The sequence below is a fragment of the Acinonyx jubatus genome, chromosome F2 (assembly GCF_027475565.1).
Source record: "Acinonyx jubatus isolate Ajub_Pintada_27869175 chromosome F2, VMU_Ajub_asm_v1.0, whole genome shotgun sequence".
NCBI lineage: Eukaryota > Metazoa > Chordata > Mammalia > Carnivora > Felidae > Acinonyx > Acinonyx jubatus.
Window position 1 is genome coordinate 9,234,058 of NC_069394.1, and position 24,136 is coordinate 9,258,193.

A 24,136-nucleotide genomic window follows, 5' to 3' on the forward strand; every position below is an offset into this window, starting at 1 on the left:
GTCAGTGTTCATTTACTTAAAGCCAAAGTCAGGCAATCAGCCAGATAATGAGGATTCAGAGACCAGCAGAATGACATTTCTGTCCTCAAGAACCTCATGACCAGACACTGGGAGGCAGTTCAAGGAAACCGCTTCTTCTGGCTAGACTACGAAACAAGCAATCGGGTGAATAAAGGAGAATAGTGGGACATCAGATTGGACTTGTTAGCTAGGTTCAAACTGAAGGGCTCTATAATAGCAAAGTAATGAAATGCTCCATCATTCTAGAAACAACAGGAAATCCCTTACTTTGGTTATCAGTTATACTTTAGAAAAAAAAAACAACAACAACATCAAGATCTCTGCTATACATGTCAAATGCACAAAATGGCAAATTAATAGACAGTTCTATATAAAGAAGTGATTTCCCTATTCTAGCAAATGGCCTACAGTAATAATGCTTTGATACACACAACGAATGAAAAATAACATTGAAAAAACGTATTTACAAATGCCTCTCTATCTTGACCTACAGCACAATCATTTTGATGTACAATTTAGTTTTCATTATAATTGAGTGTGAATGGAATGTAAAATTTTTCTAATGAATTTGGAAGATGTAGTGACAATGTTTTTGTTTTGCCATTTTTTTAAAGGCTACATCATGGAAAAGTGTTAAAGAACAGTGATTAGGCTGAGTCCCAGACATTTATGAATGATTTGGGAAAAGAGCTGAGAAGTGGAAAAACTGGGGTTTCAATGAGGGATAAGAAGAAAACACCGTGGTTGGCATTTCTTAAGGGTTCAAAAGAGAGGGAAGTATGATTCCTCAGTGCCAAAATTCTACGTAGAGCTCTCTCACCCCTTATCATGAGTTACTGCACAACCCTATCAAATTTCCACTATCTACCCTCCCTATTCGAATCCCACTCTGCAACGCATGCATTGCTTCAATGATCTTCACTTGTGTGGAAAACAAGGAATTGCCTTCATTGCTCTAGGTCTGTCTGCCACACCTTCATGTCTTTCGCACTTGATTCCTAGCAAGTATAACGAACTTATGAAAAATGATCCACTCTAAAACTGGTTATTAGGCTTAATGGAAACAAATAGCATTCAGAAATTCTGAGAAGATATTACAGTGATCTTTGCTGAACTGAACGGTATTTTCATGCAAGCAATTCTACTACCATAATCTGTTGGTTGATTTCTCAGGACCCTCTCTGAATTAGTATAGTCAAAGACTTCAATGGTCAAGTTAAACTGTGGCTACAACTACAGAGTAGAACAAATCCATCACCAAGAATAAAAATCATTTTCACCTTTTCTGAATGCTTACAATACTTTATTGCCTCACCTAAGAATACCAACATTTTAACACTGTTACTGGGATCTCCCACTTATACAAGATCATTCAGCATAGCAGTATCTGTGGATTCTGGACCAATCCGCAATCCGTTAAGAACCAAATGCTGACCAAAGAGGTTGGCTATACACTGAATACACTGCATCAGTTCCCTACAGCACTGACTCCTGAGTGTTGTCAAAACACAAGGAGAATACGAGAAATCTAAGATGGGATTTACCATTACAGATGAATTCCTGTACACTGGTAACTGTTTAACATGGGCAGGTCCTGATTCACTCACTAAATCAGGAGACCATGAGGCCCTGAGACTGTCCGCAAAATGCTGTTTGGTGTAGATATGTGCCAATATTCTCTTGAAGTGGGAATTCCCAACTTTAATCCGATTTTCAAAGGGGTCCGTGATCAGAAACAAAAAGTCCTTCTGGAAGGCAAGATTATCTATTAACACTCATACCACAGGTGCTCCGTTATCCTTGGAAGAATAAAGAAATAATGGGCATGGAACTATTAAAAAATATATATATATTGAATATATTAACAGTAAAACAACTAAACATTATTTGAACTCATTCTGATTTGTCATCTACTTTGTAATACCCAGATCTTTACCTGTATTGATAAAGAAAGGCAAACCATGAGGACATGACAAGAGAAATTCCTTGATACACTCAGGGCCAAGGATCTCCTGCACTTAAGCCACAGGACAGAGTTGTTAACTACTCATTGATAGGTAACGATCCACCGAACAAGGTCAGCCTACATTGTTAATGTCCTACAGACCATCAGAATTCACTGAGATTTAACTAATCATTTGAGTAAGTACCACATTAATCAAAAAGGCAAAGGATTTTATTTATTGTTTAATTTTTTTTAACATTTATTTACTATTGAGAGATGGAGAGACACAGAGCATGAGCAGGGGACGGGTAGAGAGAGGGGGAGACACAGAATCCGAAGCAGGCTCCAGGCTCTGAGCTGTCAGCACAGAGCCCGACGCGGGACTCGAACTCACAAACTGCGTGATCAGGACCCGAGCCGCAGTCGGTCGCTTAACCAACTGAGCCACCCGGGCACCCCCAAAAAGGCAAAGGATTTTAAAACTCTGCCCCAATAAGTTATTCAAATTGTTTTAAATAAGTCATTTTTTGTCTATATTGGTAAGACAATAAAATTTCTAAGTTATATAAATCTAAAAACTGACACTTCCTCATTCATTTCATTTAACTCAACAAACAGGGAGTATCTAATTCACTACATGCCAGACTCTGAAGTTGGAATAAAGCTACAAATAAAAGTAAGATATTATTCCAATCAATAAACTCAAATTCAGGAGGGAAGGAAAAGAAAACGAGAATCAAATAAATTAACTCAATTACAATACAATGTTATAGCTAGAATATTGAAGATATATTACAGAAGCACACAAAAACAGTACCTAAATTAGATGTTCTCCTAAAGTAGGTCTCTAATTTTTTTTTTTAAATGTTTATTTATTTTTGTGAGAGAGAAACAGACACAGAGTGCAAGCAAGGGAGGGACAGTGAGAGGGAGACACAGAATCCAAAGCAGGCTCCAGGCTCTGAGCTGTCAGCACAGAGCCCCACACGGGGCCTGAACCCACGAACCACGAGATCATGACCTGAGCCGAAGTCGGATGCATAAACCGACTGAGCCACCCAGGCACCCCAGGTCTCTGATTTTTAAAAAATGAAACACACCTGAAATATGCCTTACACATAATCTAAATGTTAGCAGAAATTTAGGGAGTTAGATTAACAACTCCAAACAGTTTTGTGGATAAGCACTTTGTAAGCAAGAAACTCTAACACAGTGTCGTAAAAAATGACTGAAACACCTTAGAAGAACTAGAATTACAGAGGTAAGAACTTCCTTACATACAATTGTTAGGATTATTTGCCAAATAATAAAAACGTTTTAAAATTTTAGCTTCTTGGGAGTACTTTAAATTTATTAGTCTGCTTTGTAATTTTCAAAAGGGTTTTCTCACCCATTCCACTCACTGATTAAACTACAAGAACAATGTCATTTAGTGTTCCAGTGTTTTTAGACGAAGTGCTTTTAGATACTGTGTGTTAATTTGTTTCACACTTTAACAACACACTGAAAACAAAACTCTTTTTATCCAAACTTGACATTCCAAAATGAAGTGTAAATACAAAAGAATCTAGACTTCCCAAAACATTCAGCTAATAGCTTATATGTCAAACTCCCATTTTCTCCAACACAGAATTCTAAGTGTCTCATCACATCACCCGTCAGGTCGCTTTTTCAGAGGCATCCACCCCAAGACACGTGTCCAGTATAAGCTGCCAGACCACCCTGATGCCTACCTGTCCACACCTCTGCAGCAACACACAGGTAAGATCAGAGTTAGCTACGTGTGTTCCTTTAGAACTGTGACGCCGCCACCTTTCAAATTAAGGTTTCATTTCAGATCCCTCGATATAAAGTCCTACTCCCCTCTACCTCCTTAGCACCTGAATCTCCTGCCACGCGTACATTCATCCACAGTCAGTTTTAATCAATCAAAATGCCTACACCATGGCCTTTCTACTTATTACCAACTCCCACCACAAGAATCAATCAGACTATCAAAAATTCCCTTCCTCCTCCACCAAAAAATTCCACCAGTATTGTACCCAAAGTTTACGTACTTTATATACTTTGTTCAGACTAACAGGACCAAACGCCTTTTTTACTCAATTTTGTCACAAAACCCAAACTCTAGCAAGTTGAGGTCCACTCAGTTTCTATTTCTTAATATTCCAGACTTAAAAATTATTTTACTACTATAGGGAACTATACATGTTTATACACCTACTGGTTGAAGTTTTAAAGATTTACACGGACTCCTCTCCCACTAGATTCATGCTGTCATTATAATTAAAGCTAACATTTACTAAGTGCCTACCATGTGGCACAAACCATGATAAGCTTTTAAGATGCACTCTCTTAATTCCCAAAGAGCCTTTTTGAGTTAGGTACTATTATTGCTCCCAGATTTTACAGAGGGGTCATAGAGGCTCTGAACTGTTAAGTAACTTGCTCAAGTAAAAAAAGGTAATTAAGTGGTACATCCCTGAAATGAGGTTCGTCTAACATTAAAGACATTCAATATATATTGTGCATCTTGCCAACTGATGATTTTCACCTATCACACTTACTGCAGTTTCAAATATAGGGGGCTCTTACTGACAGGTACTGAAAACAAAAATAATAAGAAAATCAGATATTATGTTTACTTTTTCTTGTAAATTCAGTTTTAATCTTCTGCTTTTGATACAAAATGGCTAAAGTTGATTTTTGTTAGCCCAAAGAGTACAGAAAACAGCTTTTATCACTGCACAAAAAAAAAAAACACCCCCCCCCCATGCACAAAAAGGCTCTTTTGCTTTATTATTAAAATTTCCCAAAAGGTGTATACCTCAATTGTGCCTAAGTACAAAATATCACATTAAAATGAAGGAGTCTGAAAAAAGCAAGTGGCTTAACTTTTAGGATGTTTCAAAATTGTTATAAATTTAAAAATTAAGATAGGAATCCTGGGGATGATTTGCTATAGAACTAAGAAAAACACTAGGTGACTTGAAAAATAAAATTTACTAGTCTAGTTTGACAAATATAATCCTACGCTTAGTTTTCAACCCATCAGTCACAACTCATTTGCCAAAAATTTCTGAAACAGTAACCAGATATCATGATAGCCCCAAAATTCTTGAGCTCATTCTTTACTAAACCTGTCAAAATTCAATAAACTTTGCTGGGCACCTTTAGGAGTAAAAGGGGCTAGGCCTTGTACATACGTATTATTTCATGCAAGTACTGATACTTTGGTACCTTCCCTAACCATGATAAACCAGGAACACACTTATTTTTAATTCAAGAAGGTTAGCTTTCTTGCGGTGAAAAAACAGACTTTTAAGACACATCGAATATTAAATAAATATCCACATTCTTTCTTCAATTTCACTGCAACAATTCTCTCAAAGAGGAGTTACAGCTACTGAAACAACATAACACTTGCATGTCAATTTCCAATTTAATAAAAAGAAAAGTTCTACGTGATGACTAATAATGTATGGGAGGTGATAGCAGGGATGGTCAATAGTTGTTCAAAATAAAAAGCCATACAGAAAAACTAAAAACTGGGACCCTTATGAAAAATAGCAAAACTAAACTGCCTTTTCAGTATCATGTTAATTGCTTTTAAAAAAAATTACACTGATCTTTAAAACTTAGTATTTTCCCCCTCACTTAAAAAATCAATTAAAAACAAAGTTAAAAACTTATCAGCATCTATAGATAGCAGTTCTGTCTCCTCAGCAAAACTACAACTGCCAGCCATTCTCTTTAGTAGAGTTGACTATCACCCAGATAAATTATTTCCCAACTAGTAGCTTTGATCACAAAATAAAGTAGCATCTAATTTGATGTGGCAAGTGTAAAATCTCACAACACATAATAATATTCAGCAGGAATGATGTAATGAATAGAGTTGGATGCATGTGATATACAATGGCTGACCTTCAACCAAATGTCAGATGAGCAAATACAACGGTCTTCTCTTTCAGTCCAACTCTTGCCATTACATGAACACACATGCACACACAGAGGGCACACTACAATAAGCCCAAGGTTCCTGGACTTTACACTACTACACATTTGTGAAGAAAGCTAGGAAATCATTAGCTTGAAGGCTTGATCTGAAGGTAAGCTTGGGAGGGAGAGTTTCTAGGCCAGATAGGCCTGAAATTAACCTACCTTGTAGAAGATAATTCCATGGAACAAGAGCAACGTGGGCATGCTGGACTCTTGGGGCCCTTCTAAACACCAGATACACACATGTCACCAGAGAAAGTCAGGAATGAAGGTAGCCTATCAGCACTGAGCCCATTTACCCCCTGAAGCTGAGGCTCAAACTCCAGGGTGTCCATATATGAGGCAATGGGTTATAGTAACGAGATCATAAGACTGAGAGTCAAAAGAACCTGGGTACAGGAGGATTTTTCTAACTAGATGAGCTGGAAGAAAACAGTTAATATCTCCAAACCTGAGACACATCATTTCTAAACCGGCAAAGAGTGTCCCAGACCTGATAGGCTCCTTGTAAAACTCAAGTGACATACTGAATATTTCCCATATATCCTGAATCAGTATAGAAGTTATCATCTCACAACAGCAATCCATAATTAACTATAACCATAGACGGTCTTTTTGCCCCTTGTCAACACGGACCTAAATACCAACTATCCAGCCACGTAGCGGTGGAGATTACATAAAGCAGAAAGAAAGCAAGAAAACTGAAGCACTTTGTCAAAGCACATGTAGGTCAATATACTCTACTGTACTGGAAAACAGCAAAAAATGGTTTTTGAATCATGCATCATTTTGCAATGTACTTATATTTTACTTCTTCCAACGAACATAATAACAACAGACTATAAATTCAAAAACAATCCTGACCATTTCCATTGCTATCCACCTCATAAACTTTATCTTTGGGCTAACAATTCTGTATGCCCTAGACCAGTGAACCTCTTATGTGGTCTCCAGACCAGCAGCACCAGCATTACCTAGAAACGTTTTAGAAGTGCAAGCTGCTGGGCCCCAGTGCAGATCTACTGATTCAGGAGCTGCGGGCGTTGGCCCAGTGATGCGTGTGTAACAAACCCTGTAGGTGAATCAGAGGCTGCTAAAGCTCACGCTTCTAGACTTCACCTGAATCACTTTCAAAACTACAACATCCATGAATTTTGTAAGAGAATCAATTAGTGAATTGTTAACACATGGAAAGTTAGGGAGTTAGGGCATCCTATTGGTTAAATACACTTTTCTAAGCCAATAGTTATGGTTCTAAGTAATTTCAAAATTAAATAATGAAAAGCATTTAAATGAGCGGGAGAGCAGGTTGGAGAAAGGACAACCATGTGCCCAATACCACTCTCCCCCAAAACTTCAAAACTATCGTTTTGTTCCAAACTAGATTCAACTTTCTCCACTGTGTCAACTCATTTTTTCTCTTCTTTGAGTGACCAGCAGTTTTGAACAAACTACGTAGGACTTCTACGGTCTTACTTTTGCCTGAAGTCTGTATCACTTACCCAATGAAAAGTGAGATTATAAAAATCTATCATCCCTGAATTGATGGAAAGTAAATCAAAGAAATTTCAGTTTCTATGTCAAGGGACCTGAACGCCACACCCTCATTTTAGGGACATTAGAGCAGAGAAGGAACTATCCAAAGTCACACAGCACACTTCATGGTCAAAGAGCACCCAGAACTCACATCTTCTGACTTCCAGTGTAATTTATGTTTTCCAATATTCCTTTTCTTTTGCCTTCCAAGAAAACTAGGATGAGCAAAAAGTCTGAGCAAATAACAAGAAGCTCTATAGGAAATGAATCAATATAATGAAAAGAACATCAGAGTAAAAACAAGAATAATAAATACATATACTCTGCCCCTGCATCTGACCTTGCTTTCACCATATTTTGAGGGAAGAGAAGGGAGACAGAGATCTTTACCCTTAAAAGTTTATAGGGGTTTTTTTGGCGAAAATTGTAAAAATTAAAAAACTACGTTTGTGCACTGATGCAGACCTATGTGATGACGAAAATGAGGACTCACTTAGATCTTAAGATTCAAAATTTGGGACTTTCTGAATAGAAAACTCTAGGAATTAAAAAAAAAATCACATAGATTTCAATCTGAAATTCTCTGCAAGAAGAGTCCTTAATCTGGAGTCCCTGGATAAATTTTCTATGACCACCCATATGATGTAATTCCATTTTGGGGGTATATAAGTGTGACTGTACATTTTGCTGAGTCTACAGCTAAAATTAGGTTTTCAAAGGTACGTAGTGACTCAAAATAAGAATCAAACCTTTTCAAATATACAGAGTTAGGGAAACCCAATATACAAAAAATTTCTTCATATTAGCAAAAGATTTCCTACTTTAAAACTATTCACCTAAGGTTTCTACAAACTTCGAATTCAACTAATATAATTTAAAAATGACTTGAGTTTTAAAATTTGGTCTACATTACTACTTCCCAGGAACATTTTTCTACTGCAAATAGAGATAACACAACTTACTTGTATTAATATTTGCCTTTGAATAACTAAATTCAATTAGAAAAAAGCAACCCTTTTTATTCAGAAAATATGTACTTTTGTTCAAATTAGAAAGTATTTGTACTTGCTACAATCTAAATTTCCTCAATTTTTCCCACTCTATTAAAATTCTATTTGTGAGCATTTTAAAAACTCACATTTGCAAACATTCCATACAGTTCAAAAAACTCCCAATGTGTGGAAACTGCATTTGCCAATTCAAGTTCACACTATTCTATCAAACTCTGATACTTGGAGATATCTCCGCATTTTTTTTTTTCATTTTCCTTTCCTTTATATCTAGAAGAGAATAGAAATATTCCAAAAAATTTCAGAAGTGCATTAACTCATCTGAATATTTTATTTTTTTATCTGAATATTTTAAATTAACTCTATATTTCAAATTTTCAGAGCATATTTACTTTGTCTTCATAACTAAATCACTTGCTACAGAGTAACTATTTCAATTTCATTCAAAAGACAGAAGTTAAGTCAGTAGTCCAAACCAGTTTGACGTTATCACTTTTCTTCTTGACCAATATTCAGAATAATTAGAAACTCTAATATTTGCAAGGATGCTTTATCAACTGTAAAGCTCTGCAGTAACAAAACATTTCATTATCACCTCAAAAAAGACAGTTTATAGCTGGTTACAATGACATGATTTTCCTCGTACGTTCCAGGCCACTGTCACCTCAATACTAAAGCTACATTTAAAAACTTACACACTTAAGTCTTCAGATCCTCAAAGACTTATTTTTCAACTCTCCCTCTTCCCTTGTATTTACTTCAGTGCTTTATAATTATGCACTATTTTGTAGAATTTGAAGCAAGTTTACACACGTTATTTAATCCTTAAAATGATCCTCTAAGGAAAAGACAGTAACATTGCTTCCATTTTACTGATACACTAACTGAAGTCAAGGACTTATCCATATTACAGGATCAGAAAGTGACAGTCTGACTTTGGACCTACCTGTTTGTCCTTAGAATTCACTTCCAGTATCTCCAACAGAACGTCAACTCTGAACTTTATTTCTCCAAATATACTCCTGTATCAACCACCTGCATTCTTTTTCATTCTTATGATGTTACTGCACTCAAGAGATTATAAATCTGGTATGTCACAGTTTGAATACACCGGGGTTGCGGAGGTAAGACAGAAAATGGTTGATTGTGGGGGCACCTAGCTGGCTCAGTTGGTAGAGCATGTGACTCTTGATCTCAGGGTTGTGAGTTCGAGCCCCACACTGGGTGCAGATTACTTAAAAATAAAATATTTAAAAAAGTAAAAGAAAATGATTGACTGTATTAGCTATAAATATTACAAAAGTCTTTTAAATTAAAAGGCTGTTGAGAAACTAAACTATTTTACGTAAAACTGTAACAGTTTATAATTAAGCAACCCCCCCAAAAATAACTTAAAAATTAAAAATTAAAAATCAAAGAAAATTAATTAAAAATTAAGCAACCTAACTACTCAGCAGGAGTTAGGTTTAGTCAGTATAGGAAATCCAAAAATCACATACTGTAACTGAAGACAGCTGGCCTCTCAATGGCTTCCTACGGCCTACATTCATGAGTGTTCATAGGTAATCCAACTATCAATGAGTTTCCTAATGTAGCTCTAAAATGACTTTGAAAACAAAAAGTAACAAATCACTACTTTAAAAAATGTATAGACTGTATTTTCAAGGATGAAATATCTTTCTGAACTTTAAAGAAAATGTAATATGGTTTGCTCAAGCAGTAATCATGTACTTTCCATACGAAAAGGATTGTATCTTCCTATGAAATCAAATCTACCCCCAAACCTAAAACTGGAAGCTTATTTCTGTTGATTTCTGCCCACTTAATTCAGAATTTATCTTTTTACGTCTAGGGCACACAGTAATAACGATTTTCCTTTTTTTATATAGGACACATCTTCTACATACAGGACATGTTGACATTTTGGGTGCTCCACTCGCACCACTTTCCCTTCGCACTTCTCTATCAACACGTGATGTTATTTCCTTCATAAGAGACACATGGCTTTACTGGAAATGTCTTGTGTGCAGAGACGGCAAGCAGTATCTGCACCCCTACATGTCCGTCCCTGTCCAATGCCTATTTGACTTATGTCAAATAGGAACCCAATACTTTCCCAGCTGTACGGAGTAAATATGGACGATGAAGCATTCTATATGGGTGCAACAGAAGAGAACAGGAAAGAAAACAGGGAGGGAGGGGTGAAAGTGGAATCATTTCAGCAAATTTTCAGTGATTAACTATTTTGCTCCTCCCAAAAATATTAAGGTTTCTCAACACGCAAATAATCCTTCTACACTTTTCCCTGACATTCAAGCAAAAAACTGTAGCATTTATATGAAATACAGAATGACCCAAATGGAATGATACAAAGAATAAGGTTTATTGCCTCATTTAAAAATAAAGTCTGCCAAAGAGTACTGTGTCTCGTAGAACTTTTCGTGCCCATCTAAAACCCACTAAATCTTAACAATTAGTTGTCTTACAGTAAAGCACTTTAATACTAAATGACAGGGGTCACCCAAAGCTACCTAGTTCTTGAGACTACCAACATTAATAAACAAAGTCACAGTAAGAAAATTATTTAACTACCTAGAATATGTATATACAATACTCTTCATTCCTTTTTAATTAAGGAGCCAACCATAGCAGAATACTAAAATCTTCATATAAATGAGCTCACAAAAATCGAATCAATGACATGTTTCACTGATTATCATCTAAGATTATTCTGGTTGATGTTTACGTACTTTAAAGACACCATTACTACTGGAGTCATTAAAATGAAAGCTAAACTTCATCAGTGATTACGTATGCATGTTATCACACTGCCTAAACACTCAGGAATTTCTTGGTGCAAAGCAAAAGACCATGGAAAAACTTAGCTACAATGATCATTTTTTCCTCTCAAATTCCAAGTACTCTAAAAGCACTTTCGGGCTTCCCCTTTAAAGTAGTTCTCTTTTATAATCGTTTTAACTACGGGGCCATCAATTTAACAATGGTTGAATTAGAAAACATTTCACCGCTGAAAGCAAATTTCTTACTAATGCTGAAATTATGTTAATATCCCTGGAAACCTCTAAGAAAATTAATAAACTGGGTCCCTGTCCAAAACCGGAAGCTAGTTCAACTGCATCTTTGTCAGTTGAGAGGCCTAAGAAAATACGTTAATATGAATTAACTAGTGATTCAAAAGCTACTAGTTTAAAAAAAACCCCAAAACTTAAGAGACAAAGATGAGCAGAGATCTACCAGTGTGCCTTCAGAGTAAAAAGCTCCTTTGGCTCAAATGAGAACCAAAGAGGGCCAACTACTGACTGACCAAGGCAGCGCTTCTCAGTCAGGAGCCCATGTGCCCCCCCAGGGAGCACCCCACCATGGCTAGAGACCGTTTTTAGCTTCACGACTAGGAGAGAGGCTACTGCCAGGCCCAGGTGATTCCCAAACCCCACCTGGGAACTACTATGTTCACTCTCCACCTGATGGGAAACAACAATTAAGTCCCCTACAAAGAACTACCTTCTGAGATGCACCTTATAGGCATGGGGCCAAATAACCGCCTTCCCACGTCAGACTGTAGTTTTAAACTGTCCTAAAGCAGTGCCTACGACAGAGCCCGTCAACCTGGGAATCAGGGACGTGCAGAATTCTAAAGCCAGATACTAAGAGACAAAGATCCCAGACTGGTCTAAAGTCAAATACCATGACTAAACAAGATTTCTCTGCCTGCCATTTGCCAACTCAGGAGGTTGACATAATGCAAGTCCATCAAAAGCGCATTTATAAAATGCCTGCCATGTTTTGAAGGGAGTCGTCGTGAGAGAAAATGTCAGAAAGTCTGGTGGACAGAGTCCTGGAGTTGCTAAGCCACTAGATCCCTCATCAAAGTGACGGGCTTCAAGACAGCCAGACAACCGCATTGCCTGCAGAGGAGCTCTCCAATGCCCCTCTCAGAGAGTGGGCTGAGGGTGGCAAGAACAGACTTCCACCCAGGGAGAACTAGGGGCAGCTAAGGAGAATGAGGAAAGCATTCCCTAGGAGAACGAGGGAATCCTTGTCATTTCTACTGTGGCCCGGTGCCCCTGTGTGTTGTTTCCCCTTCTCTCCTTTCCGGTGATGGTTTTATCCCTACACCGCTGTTTTAGGGGTGTGTTAGGGGCTTAAATTCACCACTTATCACACGTGGCCAGAACAGAAGAAATTTAAAAAGGTCTGAAAGTGCTGCCCATTTAGTACAGGACAGTAACAACCTGCCTTTAGCTCACCACCCTCTGGGGAAAAGAGGATGTAAACTGGTTTTTGATTTTAGATGGGACAGTGAACGAGCAGTGACTGTGCTAACCATCAACATATTCAACATAACCATCAACCACAGTATTTTGAAAGACTACCTCTGACACAGGCCAAGGAAAGAGATTTATATCAAGTTCTATCCAAATCTTGGGTTATCTAAATTAATCCCCTCCCTTCCACCCCCAACATAGCTCATGGTAAGCACACAAGGGTACTGATACGCTCTCTCTACTTCATATTGTAGATCATTGTTTTCAGTTCAGTTCCCAATACCTAAAGTGATTCTGACTACAAATAGCTTTGGCATGCTGAACCTGCAAAGCCTGTTGAAGAGTAGGAAAGCTAAAAAAGTGCATGGGTACTTAAAACGTGACCACATTAATGTTTCTGCCAGGGTCAGAAGAGCAACTGAGAAACAACTCTAAGGCTACCAATAAGGTGCTTCAGGTCAAGGGCTCCGGGTTTTCCATACCATTTCTGTAAGTAGTCCAGGGCCTCCAAACGCGCACCAATCTCAAAAGTGATTCCAGGACGATTTGGGGGCTTTTTACTCATCTTGAGATCCTATTTCTTCCGTATTTGCTTTTCACTACCTCGGGAGGAAGGAACAAAAAAAAAAAAAAAGTTAGACTCCAATGCATAAAATGCATAGGGAGTAAGACAGAATTTTTAAAACCCCACACGAGAAGCTAAAATAACTGCCAAATTTTAAAGAAATGGGAATGATGAGTACCAACATCTATAGGTAAAGTACGGTGCAACTTGCAGGCAGTCTGGATGATGAATTAAGGGAAAGGACATAAAAAAGAACCACTTCAAAAGAACAGATGAGCATTAAAACTTGCTCATGGCTAACGTGCTTTAGATTTGAACTTGAAAATACGCAAGAAAATTCTCCACACCAGCTGAAGCTGTTTTTTGTCTTGGACAAATCAAGACACCTGAGGGTTCTGGAATGGGACTATTGAAATTCTGAAGGGTACAAATTAATCAAGTTTTTCAACCAATGTGTGAGTGCCTCATAGCACACGACACTAGATAAGGCACAAAGAAGGAAGAAGCAGTAGCACACTCCTCTGCCAGTGACAATTTCAATAATAATTCCTGTGATTAGGACTCTTCATTACCTGCGATTTCCCACTTTGGTAGCAAATGAGTCAGTAATTTTAATTGAACATGCAAAGTGGCGTCGGAAATCTCTTCCTTACACTTCACGTTCAATAAGCAACAATGATATGGGTTTTTTTAACTAAAGAATTTCTTTCTGCTCTATTTCAACATAGCGCCCACACTGACGAATAAAAGTGGTCGTAACATTTAGACAAACAACAAACTACCAAGGACTATCTATTCCTCTCTAGATCATTGACTTGTAGGCTCTTTACTCCCCTTCTGGCCACACTGGACAGCCAGAACACCTGAAGCAGACTTTGTCACTAACTAGTACTTTAGGAATATGGATGCACTTTGAGATAGGCTAGACCAAAACATAACGGTAATCAGGAACGCAAACCTACAATTTTTGGGGGAAAAGAGAGATCCCTAAAACCTTCGTGATATTTAGAATTACTAATAGGATGCTGCTCTCCTCCAGGTTAAAAAAGAAAACACAACTGTTTTCTGGGTTTTTTTTAATAGTTTTCTCACAATTCAAAAGAGACAAAAGATAACAACAGTAAACATAAAAACCGACTGTCCTTTCCTCTTTGAAAGAACCTCTGTTAATAGGTAAGGGTTAAACATGGCACCAATACTTGCCATAAAAATATGTAAACTCAAACCTAAATACTCCTGGGGAGGGAGGGGAGACTATCCTCTGGCCATGGCAAGAAAAAAGATTAATACATTAAAGTTAACAGGAAGCTAGGTCAGAGGGTATTTGGTGCAAAAGGGACAAAAGCATGAATTATTTTTAAAAGGCTGGTCGTATGTAACATACAAGGCAGTTACTTAAATTATTTGTGTAGAAATCTAACCTTTTCTACTGTTCTTCAGAAGAAGAACTCAGTATGGGGTAGTTTACCAGTTACACTATTTTCTACAACAAAACCTCGAACCCATAAAAGTGATGTTGTTAAGACCTATAAACTCCCAGTGATACTTTGGGATGAGGCACGATTTCCTCTTCCTTGGGTGGAGAGACGAGGGTGGGGAGGTATCGGAAATAAAGAAAAGACAAAGTAAGACAGTCTATGGGGGGAAGGGGTACGTGAAGCAAGAAGAGAAAAGGAGACAGAGAGAACGGAGAGGAACATAAACAGAAAAGAAAGCGAACAAGAATGGTAAAAAAAAAAAATTATCTGGATGGTTAAACTTGGAGGAGATGACAACTGGGAGGGAAGAGAAAATTCGCAAGAAGATAAAACACCGAGAAAGTGAAGCAAAGGTCAGAGAATGGCCGCGGGGCCACAGAAGGAGGGGGGTTGACGCGGGGCGGGAGCGGCTGGCAGAGACGGGCTGGAAGGGCTCAGACGGCGCTGGCGAAGAGCGGGAGGTGCCTCCAGGTTTGACAGCCGTCCGGCCCGCGGCAGCGGGGGAAGGAAGGGAGGGGGAGAGGGAGCGGCGGCGCCTAGACAATAGGGGCGGCGAGTTACGGGGAGGGACTCGAGAGGGGAGCGGGCCTGAGACAGACACCAGCGCGGGGGCGTCCCGGGCGGCCAGACGGGATCCAGGCGGCCTCCAGGCCCCCGCCACCGCCGCCGCCTCTTACCGACTCGGCCTCCTCTCCGCACAGCAGCCGGGCCGTCCGGGGCCGAGCCGGGGCACGAGCAGGGCGGCCAGCCCGGGCCTCCGCCTCCGCCTCCGCCCAGGCAGCGGCCGGGGAGGAAGCAGGAGGCGAGAGAGCAGGGACCGCAGCGCCGGGTCGGGCCCGAGGTCGCGCGGGAGGGAGCAGGTCCGAGCCCTCAAGCCCGCTCAGTGTCCGCTGCCATCGCCGCCTCCGCCGCCGCCGCCGCCACCGCCGGCCAGCCCTGACGCGACGCCGGGCCCAGCGACGTCAGCCGCCCGCGACGCGCCGGAAGCGGGCCTGGGCGCGTCACGTGACTCGCGAGGGTTGGGCCCAGGCCGCGCCTCCGATTGGAGAGTACCCCTGGGAGGCGGGGCTTGGCGGCAGTTGGCTGATGGCTAGCGGGAGGGGCCGTTATTAGGCAAAGAGGGAAAGCGAGCTCCGGGAGCCAATTAGGAGTTCTGAAGTGTTTGTTGACCTTTGAGAGAAGAGGACAGGGCCCATTGAGTATTATCATGGTTGATTTGGTGGGAAACAGATTGCCAAAGCTCAACCCCAGCACTTGGGCAAACTTTTGTAATTACACTACGCAATTTCTTAGATATCCATCCCATTCCACAATAAGAATAGAGCGAATGTTTGCTGTCCCTGTCAACAAACAGCTATTGAGTGGACACTCTGTGGCAGGTGCTGTGTTATTAGTACATTACATGACAACTGCTTTCGCCCAATTGTATTGTTCTCTATTGTATAGGCGATCCTTACAATACAAAAGGTAGCTATTAACACTTGTGTGTGTTGTGCAGGTAAAGAACCTATGGCTAAGTTGATGTGACTTCCCCAAGACTACCCAGGTAATGATGGCAGAACTAGTTTCATTGTATATCTGCCATGTACCAAACTCTGGAGTAGGCACAGGAGAAAGTGTTCCCCACTGTGGAAACCAACTAGTGAACACGTTCAAAGCGATGTTGAGCTGAAAATCTTTTTTCTCTCTCTTCCCAATGTACCACTCTGGATCTCAAGCTTTCTAAATGCAACATTGCATACTAATAACACTTATATTTATCATGCTTTACAGTGTCGAGTTAAAATAGCAAAGTATCTCTTTAAGCTTTAATTATAGTCAGATTTGGTAATTTAAACAACTATATTCACATCCTTTTATTCCAAAGACATTCATTCAGTACTTACTGTGTTACTAATAGCTACTGAGCTAGAGTGAGCATGCCAATACGTAGAAAAGATATAAATAAGACAGTCTGTAGTGGACATTTGTCTTGTATGGGAGTTGCCCAACATCTGAACTCCCAACCCATGTTTGGGAAATTTACCATCATGGTTGTCATTAATGCATTATGCCATATATTTCCAGAGTCTTCTGGATACATGACAGGCTTACCCTTTGTGCCCTCCTTAGAATTATGTGTGGCCATTTGGTTTGCTTTGGCTAATAAAATGAAATTGGAAGTGAGCTTTGTCATGGCTAGCTGGTAATTTTAAAAGGCACTTCACCCAGATTTCTGTCTCTGGCACAGTGATAAGCAATATTTGAGATGGTGACTGCTCTAGCCACCCAGATTCTAGACAGATCGTGATGAGCCCATAACTCACTGCTAATCTGCAAATGATATGTAAATGTAAGGAGAAAAATTAAAATCTGCCGTTTTAAGCTTTTGAGAGTTTGGGAGTTGTTCGTTACACAGCATAAGCTAACACAAACTGACCGATACACTCACCTTATGAGTCTTTGGAGGCAGAGTCAACCTTACACTAAGTAAGATGGAAATGTCAGAAACTCACTTCCCTGTTCCCCTTCCAGTTAAAATGCTATTCTCAGCTACATTTATTTGACTCTCACTGAGTTCTGTGTATGAGAAGCTGCTAGTGATGTTCAAAATAAGGAACATTTTCTCCAGCAGCAGTTGCAGTGCCAGGGACCAAATTTCTGACTTTCAGGCTAGAGCTAACTAACCAAACCCTGGCAGAACCCATGCTGACCCCCAAGCCAGGAAGTGAAAAAGAAATATCTGTTGCTGACATCACTGAAAATTCGAGATTGTTTGTAATTTAAATAAAATACATATATAAAGGATAATATAGATTCTATCCACTCTCCACTGTTTGTTGAGAATTTGCCAATCTACCCTGAAAATATGATTATCCCATTTTAATTGAGACTTATTAAGGGACAGCTCCAATAACACAACTTGAAAGAAAAAAAAAATGGAAACAAGGTCTTTGGTAAATGATTCCTGGCTTGTGAATTGTACAGCTGAGTATTTTCAATGAACTTAATATCATCCTCTAAAGGACACTTTGAAAATGGAGAGGGGACTTTATTTTTAGTTGTCACATGGTTGGAGTAGGGCACGACTGCAATTTAATGGGACAGACAAGGGCTGCCTAGACATCCTAAGAGGCACAGTACAGTCCCATACCTGGAAGAAATGCCCAAGGTCATGCATGACTTTGAACCTCCCTCCGACCATTCAGGTAGGTCAAAACCCTTTTCATAATTGCCTAAGCCTAGAACTCGGTTTTGTACCAAACCACAAAGTATTTTGCAAGGTATTTTTTTTTATTTTTTTAATGTTTATTTATTTTTGAGAAAAAGAGCATGAGTGGGGGAGGAGCAGCGAGAGAAGGAGACACAGAATCCGAAGCGGGCTCCGGGCTCCAAGCTGTCAGCACAGAGCCCGACGTGGGGCTCAAACTCACGAACCGTAAGCTCATGACCTAAGCCAAAGTCGGACGCTTAACTGACTGAGCCACCTAGGCACCCCTTGCAAGGTTTTAAAACACACTCAATTTCCCCAGAATGAAGCAACCTTGTAATATGAGGGAAGATTGTTCTTTTCTATGAAAATGTCCAAGAATTTATCCCATTTTTAAAAATCAAGCCACAAATGCAAAGCTACTCGTGGTATTTGAGACAGTGATAGAATACACACATATCACCCTACATTTTAGTTGTTACATTCAAGGTAAACATAAATTTTGATGCTAGCCCTTGACTACTTCATTATGTTTGCGAATCATGGCTCAACATTTATGTATATTTCCACCAAGTTTCCTCTTTTATTATAAGTTATTTCCACAAAGTTTGTTCTTCTGTCACTGTTATGTCATCGTGTTAAGTTTTTTTTTTCAAAGTGTCGAGCTTGATTATACCACCTGTGAATTTAATTTCAGAAAAGTTCAGAGGGTGTTACATGATATTAACTCACAGAGGTGGCATTAGGTCTGATAAAGCTGAAGAAAATTCATATAGGCGATCATTGCCTCTTCTGGCCATGCCTCTTCTGGCCTAGTCAAAGTTCAGGATCAGCGCAGGGATCCCAGATGTAGGAAAGTCTAGAGATGACTCCCCAGCCATGCAGCAAAGCTCTGCATGGCTATGTCCCCACCCCCCTCTCCCACCCAGCACACCCCTCATCCAGATGGTTAATGTTAGCCATCAGTCACTTCATCTCCAAATATAGAAAGAAAGAACTTACAGCTGTGTTTGAGTGGAACCAAGCAAGCAGCGAGCAAATTATCTTGAAACAACAGTCCTTAGGCAGAAATCACTGAACTAAATTCCTCCAACATGAAAACTATAAATATGAAACCATTATATTTCCTGGAATATTTGACAATTCTATATACCTATTTTAAGGGAGGGAAAAAGTTACTACTGAATATCACATATTCTTCGATTACACATGAAACACAAGAAGGCCATTTTTTTGTGTGTTTTTCTCTAAAGTTGATTTTTTTTAAATATACTAGTTGAATAGATATCTGAACTGTTATAATAGATATTCATTTTTAAGAGGCAGAGCCCGAGTGGGGGAGGGCAGAGAGAGACGGAGACACAGAATCCAAAGCAGGCTCCAGGCTCTGAACTGTCAGCACAGAGCCTGATGCGGGGCTCGAACCCATGAACGGTGAGATCATGACCTAAGCTGAAGTCGGACGCTTAACCAACTGAGCCACTCAGGCGCCCCTGAAAATCGTTGAGAATGGCACTAACCTCCCTTCCTTCACCTGCCAATGAACCTATCTTGCCTGTCACCCTGTCCCTTTATCAACTGAACAGAAGCGATCATTGTTCCAGGCTTAATCTCTCAATTAATGGACCTCTAGGCCACATGTGAATGGACTGGAAAGATACAATCTCTCCCATATGTCCACACAGCACCATGCTCTCGTTTCTTACATAATTCCCAGTGTGATGTATGGGTTTACATGCTGCTTTCTTAGAATGAGTCCACCCTAAAGATGATCGGAAATGATAAACAACTTTGTTTTATTTATTTACTTTTACTCGAGGTTCATATGCTCCTCAAAAGCCCTCTGGCTTTCTGAGATTTTTAAGAATTTTTGACTCGGCAGGAATGATTTTGAGCTATCAGCCTCTGCTAGTAAAGGTCATAAAATAGAAAAAAAAATGTTTCACTCAGCAAAAGCTTAGAAATGCAGCAAAAGATCTGAATGATAAAGAAGTCCTTTCTGTGCAGATTGTCCTGAAACAATGGAGTGACCAGAAATTTGTCATCCAAGCCTGGACACTTAGAAGAGTAATTTTAAAAAAAAGGCACACTATTATAATTATGTCAGAATAACAAATGTATTTCCGGGCAGTCCCAGACCACATGAGACAGACAATCATTCTACCTAAAGCAGGAAGAATTATGATGCTTCGCCTTTCCTCTGATTTGGGTTGCTGTTTACTGTTACGACTTCCATTAACTATATCAGTGTTTTTGAGCATTGCCCCACCAATTATCTGTATTAGACTTTCTTGGGCTCTTCGTTAAAATGCAAGTTTGGGGCCCTAACCTGCATCATAGGTTTGGCGATTAGCAATCTGCAGTGTCAAAGCCATCCTAAATGATTCTTAGGTACGCGAAGTTTCAGAACTGTGTCATGCTAGGATTCATTTGGTTGCATGCGACAGAAAGTTTAATGCAAACAAGTATGAGCATAAAGGAAGTTTGTATTTGTGGAATCAAGAAGGGATCAGTAGGCCTTCTGGGGCAGTTTAACTCAGGGATCGAATTACAACATCTTTTTATTCTGCTTCCTAGGGGTTAGCTTGACTCCCAGGATCCACTTCCAGGCCCCCAGCAGCTTCAGCCTTGTCATTACAACATCCTGATACAAAAAGGAGTTCTGGCGGTCACTCTGTCGTTGGCCTAAATTAAGTCAGGTGCCCACCTGTGAGCCAAGCGTGATGGCCATGGGAGTCATTTGGATTGCCATCAGGTGGATCCCATCCCCAACCAGGCAAGTGGGAGTAGAGACTGGCCCAAACCTCATAGACTGAGAGATGGGGGTGAGTAGGTCCTTTAAAGAAAGTTGGAGCACCACTACTTGAAAGAAAGAGAATAGAAGTTGGACAGCAAAGCAACGAATACTCCTCTCAACTGGCTTATACTGACCGGAACTCCAGATTACAACCCACAGCCATGCAACAGAACTGACAATGCTTGTCCTGGTTTGCAAAACCAGGAAAGCAAATCTAGTAAGGGATTGACTCAACATTCACGTTCCCGATTCCTTACGTGTTTGCTTTTAGAGGCAGTCTCTACACTGTAGAAACACATTGCTGGGGATTGTTGTGGGGTTTTTTTCTTTCTAAGTTTACTTTTTTTTTTTTTTTTTTTTGAGGAGTTAGAGGAGCAGAGAGAGAGGGAGAAACAGAATCCCAGGCAGGCTCTGCACTGTCAGTACAGAGCCTGACATGGGGCTCAGTCCCAGGAACCATGAGATCATGACTTGAGCCAAGATCAAGAGTCAGCTGCTTAGCCAACTGAGCCGCCCAGACACCCCACTGCCGGGGAGGGTTAAAACTGGGAACGGAGAGGGTGGGCAACAGAAAATAGCAAGCACACAGGTAAATAGTAATCAAACAGCAAACACTTTTAACCCCTTGCTGATCGTCATTTTCCTTGAGAACGGAGCTAGCTACAATTCGGTGGCATCCTCAGATAAGGCAGACGGCATGCTTTCATTCTTCCCTTATTCATTTATTTGTGTAATCACCCAACAATCTTTTACTGAAATTCTACCAAGTGCTAGGAACTGGGCAATACACAGTGAGAGAACAGGAAGAAAAATAAAACCAGGTATCCAGTTCTAAGGTAACTTGCCATGATGGGGCGATGGGTATAGAAACAACCAAGCCCGGTATCAATATTCACATTCAATTAAATATTCATTGGTTTGAAATAGACATATCTTGGTGTGCTTCTGCTGACTCCGCAAATCAAGGAAGACTGCAGAGAGGAAGCGGCATTTGGAAAACACTTTGCGGAGGAGTAAGCTTCAAACAAGAGGCCCATGCAGATTCTAAAATTATTATTGCCTTCTAGTTCTTTATAGCTTCGATTCAGGCTCCGGCAAGTAAAAATATCATTCTGCTTCCATTTCCTTGCCACAGGCATTTATGGAATATGGGCCAAGTCAGTGCTAGGCCCCAGGAGCTGATGATAAATAGGCTTAATTCCCCATCCTGAGGCACTGAACTGGGCAGTGAAACAGACAAACAGGTGGGTTGGCTACAACGTTGACTGTCAGCATGCAAGAACGTGCAGGGTCAGAGTATGTGCTCTAGCTGGTCCCTTGGCCATTGGTCTAAGCGTCTGCTCTCTTGGTTGGGACCCGAACACAATGCCACCGTCTCCAAAGTAAACGCCTGACGCGCAGATGAAAAGGTTCCCCTCTGGGGGAGGGGCAGAGAACTTGCCTGTACAAGCATGGCCACAGTTGACTGGCTTGCCTCGCTAAAAAAATATTGCAGCCACACCGCGTTGTGGTCAGGTATTGGATTACTTCCTCTTTTGTATTTTTGCAAAACATTCAACAGAGTTCGTTTCCTCAGGATCAGAGTAAACACCCTTCGGTCTTCTTTCTTTTCTTTTTTTAGAACTACGGGTATCAGGAAGATCATAGGAGACCATATACGTTTAAAGGAAATCCATGCGTTAACTCATTTCTTGCCATTATATTTTTTTTATAGCAATTTAAGATGATGAAGCATTCTAGAGCCAAGGGGTTTGGAATAAAACCAGGAGTTGTTAAGTTAAACCCGACACTTTTACCAGAGTGTTTGGGAACCAGACCCTTCTCTGGTGCTCCTTTCCTCACATAGAAATGGGAGTTGGAAATCTACTTCACAGGGTTGTGATGAACATCGAATTCGATAGAACAAATCTTACACGTTTTGCAAATTATAATCGATATACCAATGCCAGGTATTTCTTGATGTTTCTTTGTCACCAGTCACAGGGACACGTATTTCCAGTCACTGGCATCTCTGAGGGTAGTCGTTTCATGCTCTGTGACTCCATGAACACACGCATCTTCTGAGGACTTGCTTTGCATCCGCCTTGTGTTTGCCGCTGGGGATGACAGAGACGAAGAGAACCCTGTTCTTGCACCAAGAACGCAAGCTCTTATTTAGGGTTTTTGTGAGCTGATCAGTCTGTCTCCATCCTCCTCCTTTGCCCGACCCCCCCATTTCTCAGCCTCTCTCTCTCTCGTCCTCTCTTAAAAAAAATAATAAATTTCCACCGTAATGCAAATATGAACGCTGAGCAAACAGTAAGGACGTATCTAGAGCATTTTTGAGACAGGAATTCTAGCTGCAAGAAATCTTGTATAAATGCTAAAAAAAAAAAAAAAAAAAAGAAAGAAAAAAACCACATTACTGAATTCATTTATGAGTTCTAACAGTTTCTTTTTAAGTCTTTAGGGTTTTCTATATATAAGATCACGTCATCTGCAAATGGATAATTTTACTTCTTCCTTTCTGATTTGAATACCTTTTATTCATTTTTCTTGCCTCGTTGCTCTGGGTAGGACTTCTAGTGGTGAGAGCAGGCTTATATTTACTGCTTACACTTTTCCCCTTCCACACACATACCCTCCACTGATAATGGAGGATTGAGCATTCTGGGGAACATACTTTATTTTTTTTTACATTTATTTTATTTTGAGAGAGGGAGAGTGAGGGAGTAGCAGAAAGAGAGGGGAGAGAGAATCCCAAGTAGGCTCTGCACCTGTCGGGATGGAGAGGTGAGATCCTGAGATCCTGACCTGAACAGAAATCAGGAGTCAGACGCTTAACCGACAGAGACACCCAGGTGCCCCATAACATACTTTTGAAAACACCGGGGTGGCTCCACTGGTTAAGCGTCTGACTCTTGACATCGGCTCAGGCCAGAATCTCGTGGTTCATGGGTTCGATCCCCGCATCCAGCTCCACACTAACAGTGCAGAGCCTGCTTGGGATTCTCGGTCTCCTCTCTCTGCCTCTCTCTCTCCCTCTCAAAATAAACAAAAAACTAAAAATAGATTAAAAAAATAATAAAAGTGCTGCTTTCTAGCATGCAGGATAGAGGGCTCAATTCAGTGCTACCTAGCTTTTACTTCAGTTATTTATTGATTCCCCAAATGTTTCTGGATAACCTGTTTCTTGGCAGGCAGGATCCTTGATGTTGGGTCTCCAGGAATGAAGAAAAGTGACAAAACTCTCTGCCTTCATAAAGCTTACAGTCTGGCTGAGGAATGAATTTATCACTGCAAAAAATAAAAGTTGTGGTATGTGAC

The 24,136-nt window shown here is 40.2% G+C and overlaps 2 protein-coding genes and 1 non-coding gene across 22 annotated transcripts in view; 2 read left to right on the top strand and 1 right to left on the bottom strand.

Annotated features, from left to right (window-relative positions):
* PHF20L1 (PHD finger protein 20 like 1) overlaps window positions 1-15,817 on the bottom strand; it is an 85,935-nt gene extending 70,118 nt beyond the window's left edge. For 6 of the 12 annotated variants that reach the window (XM_053208446.1, XM_053208445.1, XM_027063882.2 and 3 more), the window contains exons 1-2: window positions 15,521-15,815; window positions 13,283-13,399 (exon numbers count right to left, since the gene is read on the bottom strand). In XM_053208446.1, the coding sequence (XP_053064421.1) occupies window positions 13,283-13,365 (83 nt within the window). In that variant the 5' untranslated portion in view covers window positions 13,366-13,399; window positions 15,521-15,815. Of the gene's footprint in view, window positions 1-13,282; window positions 13,404-15,520 lie in introns of all 12 variants that reach the window. The other 6 variants (XM_053208441.1, XM_053208448.1, XM_053208444.1 and 3 more) reach the window with 3 other exon arrangements.
* On the top strand, window positions 9,669-9,741 carry TRNAK-CUU (transfer RNA lysine (anticodon CUU)). Its single transcript has one exon. It is a non-coding gene; the product is annotated as a tRNA-Lys (tRNA).
* The window catches only part of TMEM71 (transmembrane protein 71), a 36,659-nt gene continuing 27,548 nt past the window's right edge, over window positions 15,026-24,136 (top strand). For 2 of the 9 annotated variants that reach the window (XM_053208454.1, XM_053208461.1), the window contains exon 1: window positions 15,765-18,031. The gene's annotated coding sequence lies outside the window, so the exon portion shown is untranslated. The other 7 variants (XM_015068343.3, XM_053208460.1, XM_053208456.1 and 4 more) reach the window with 6 other exon arrangements.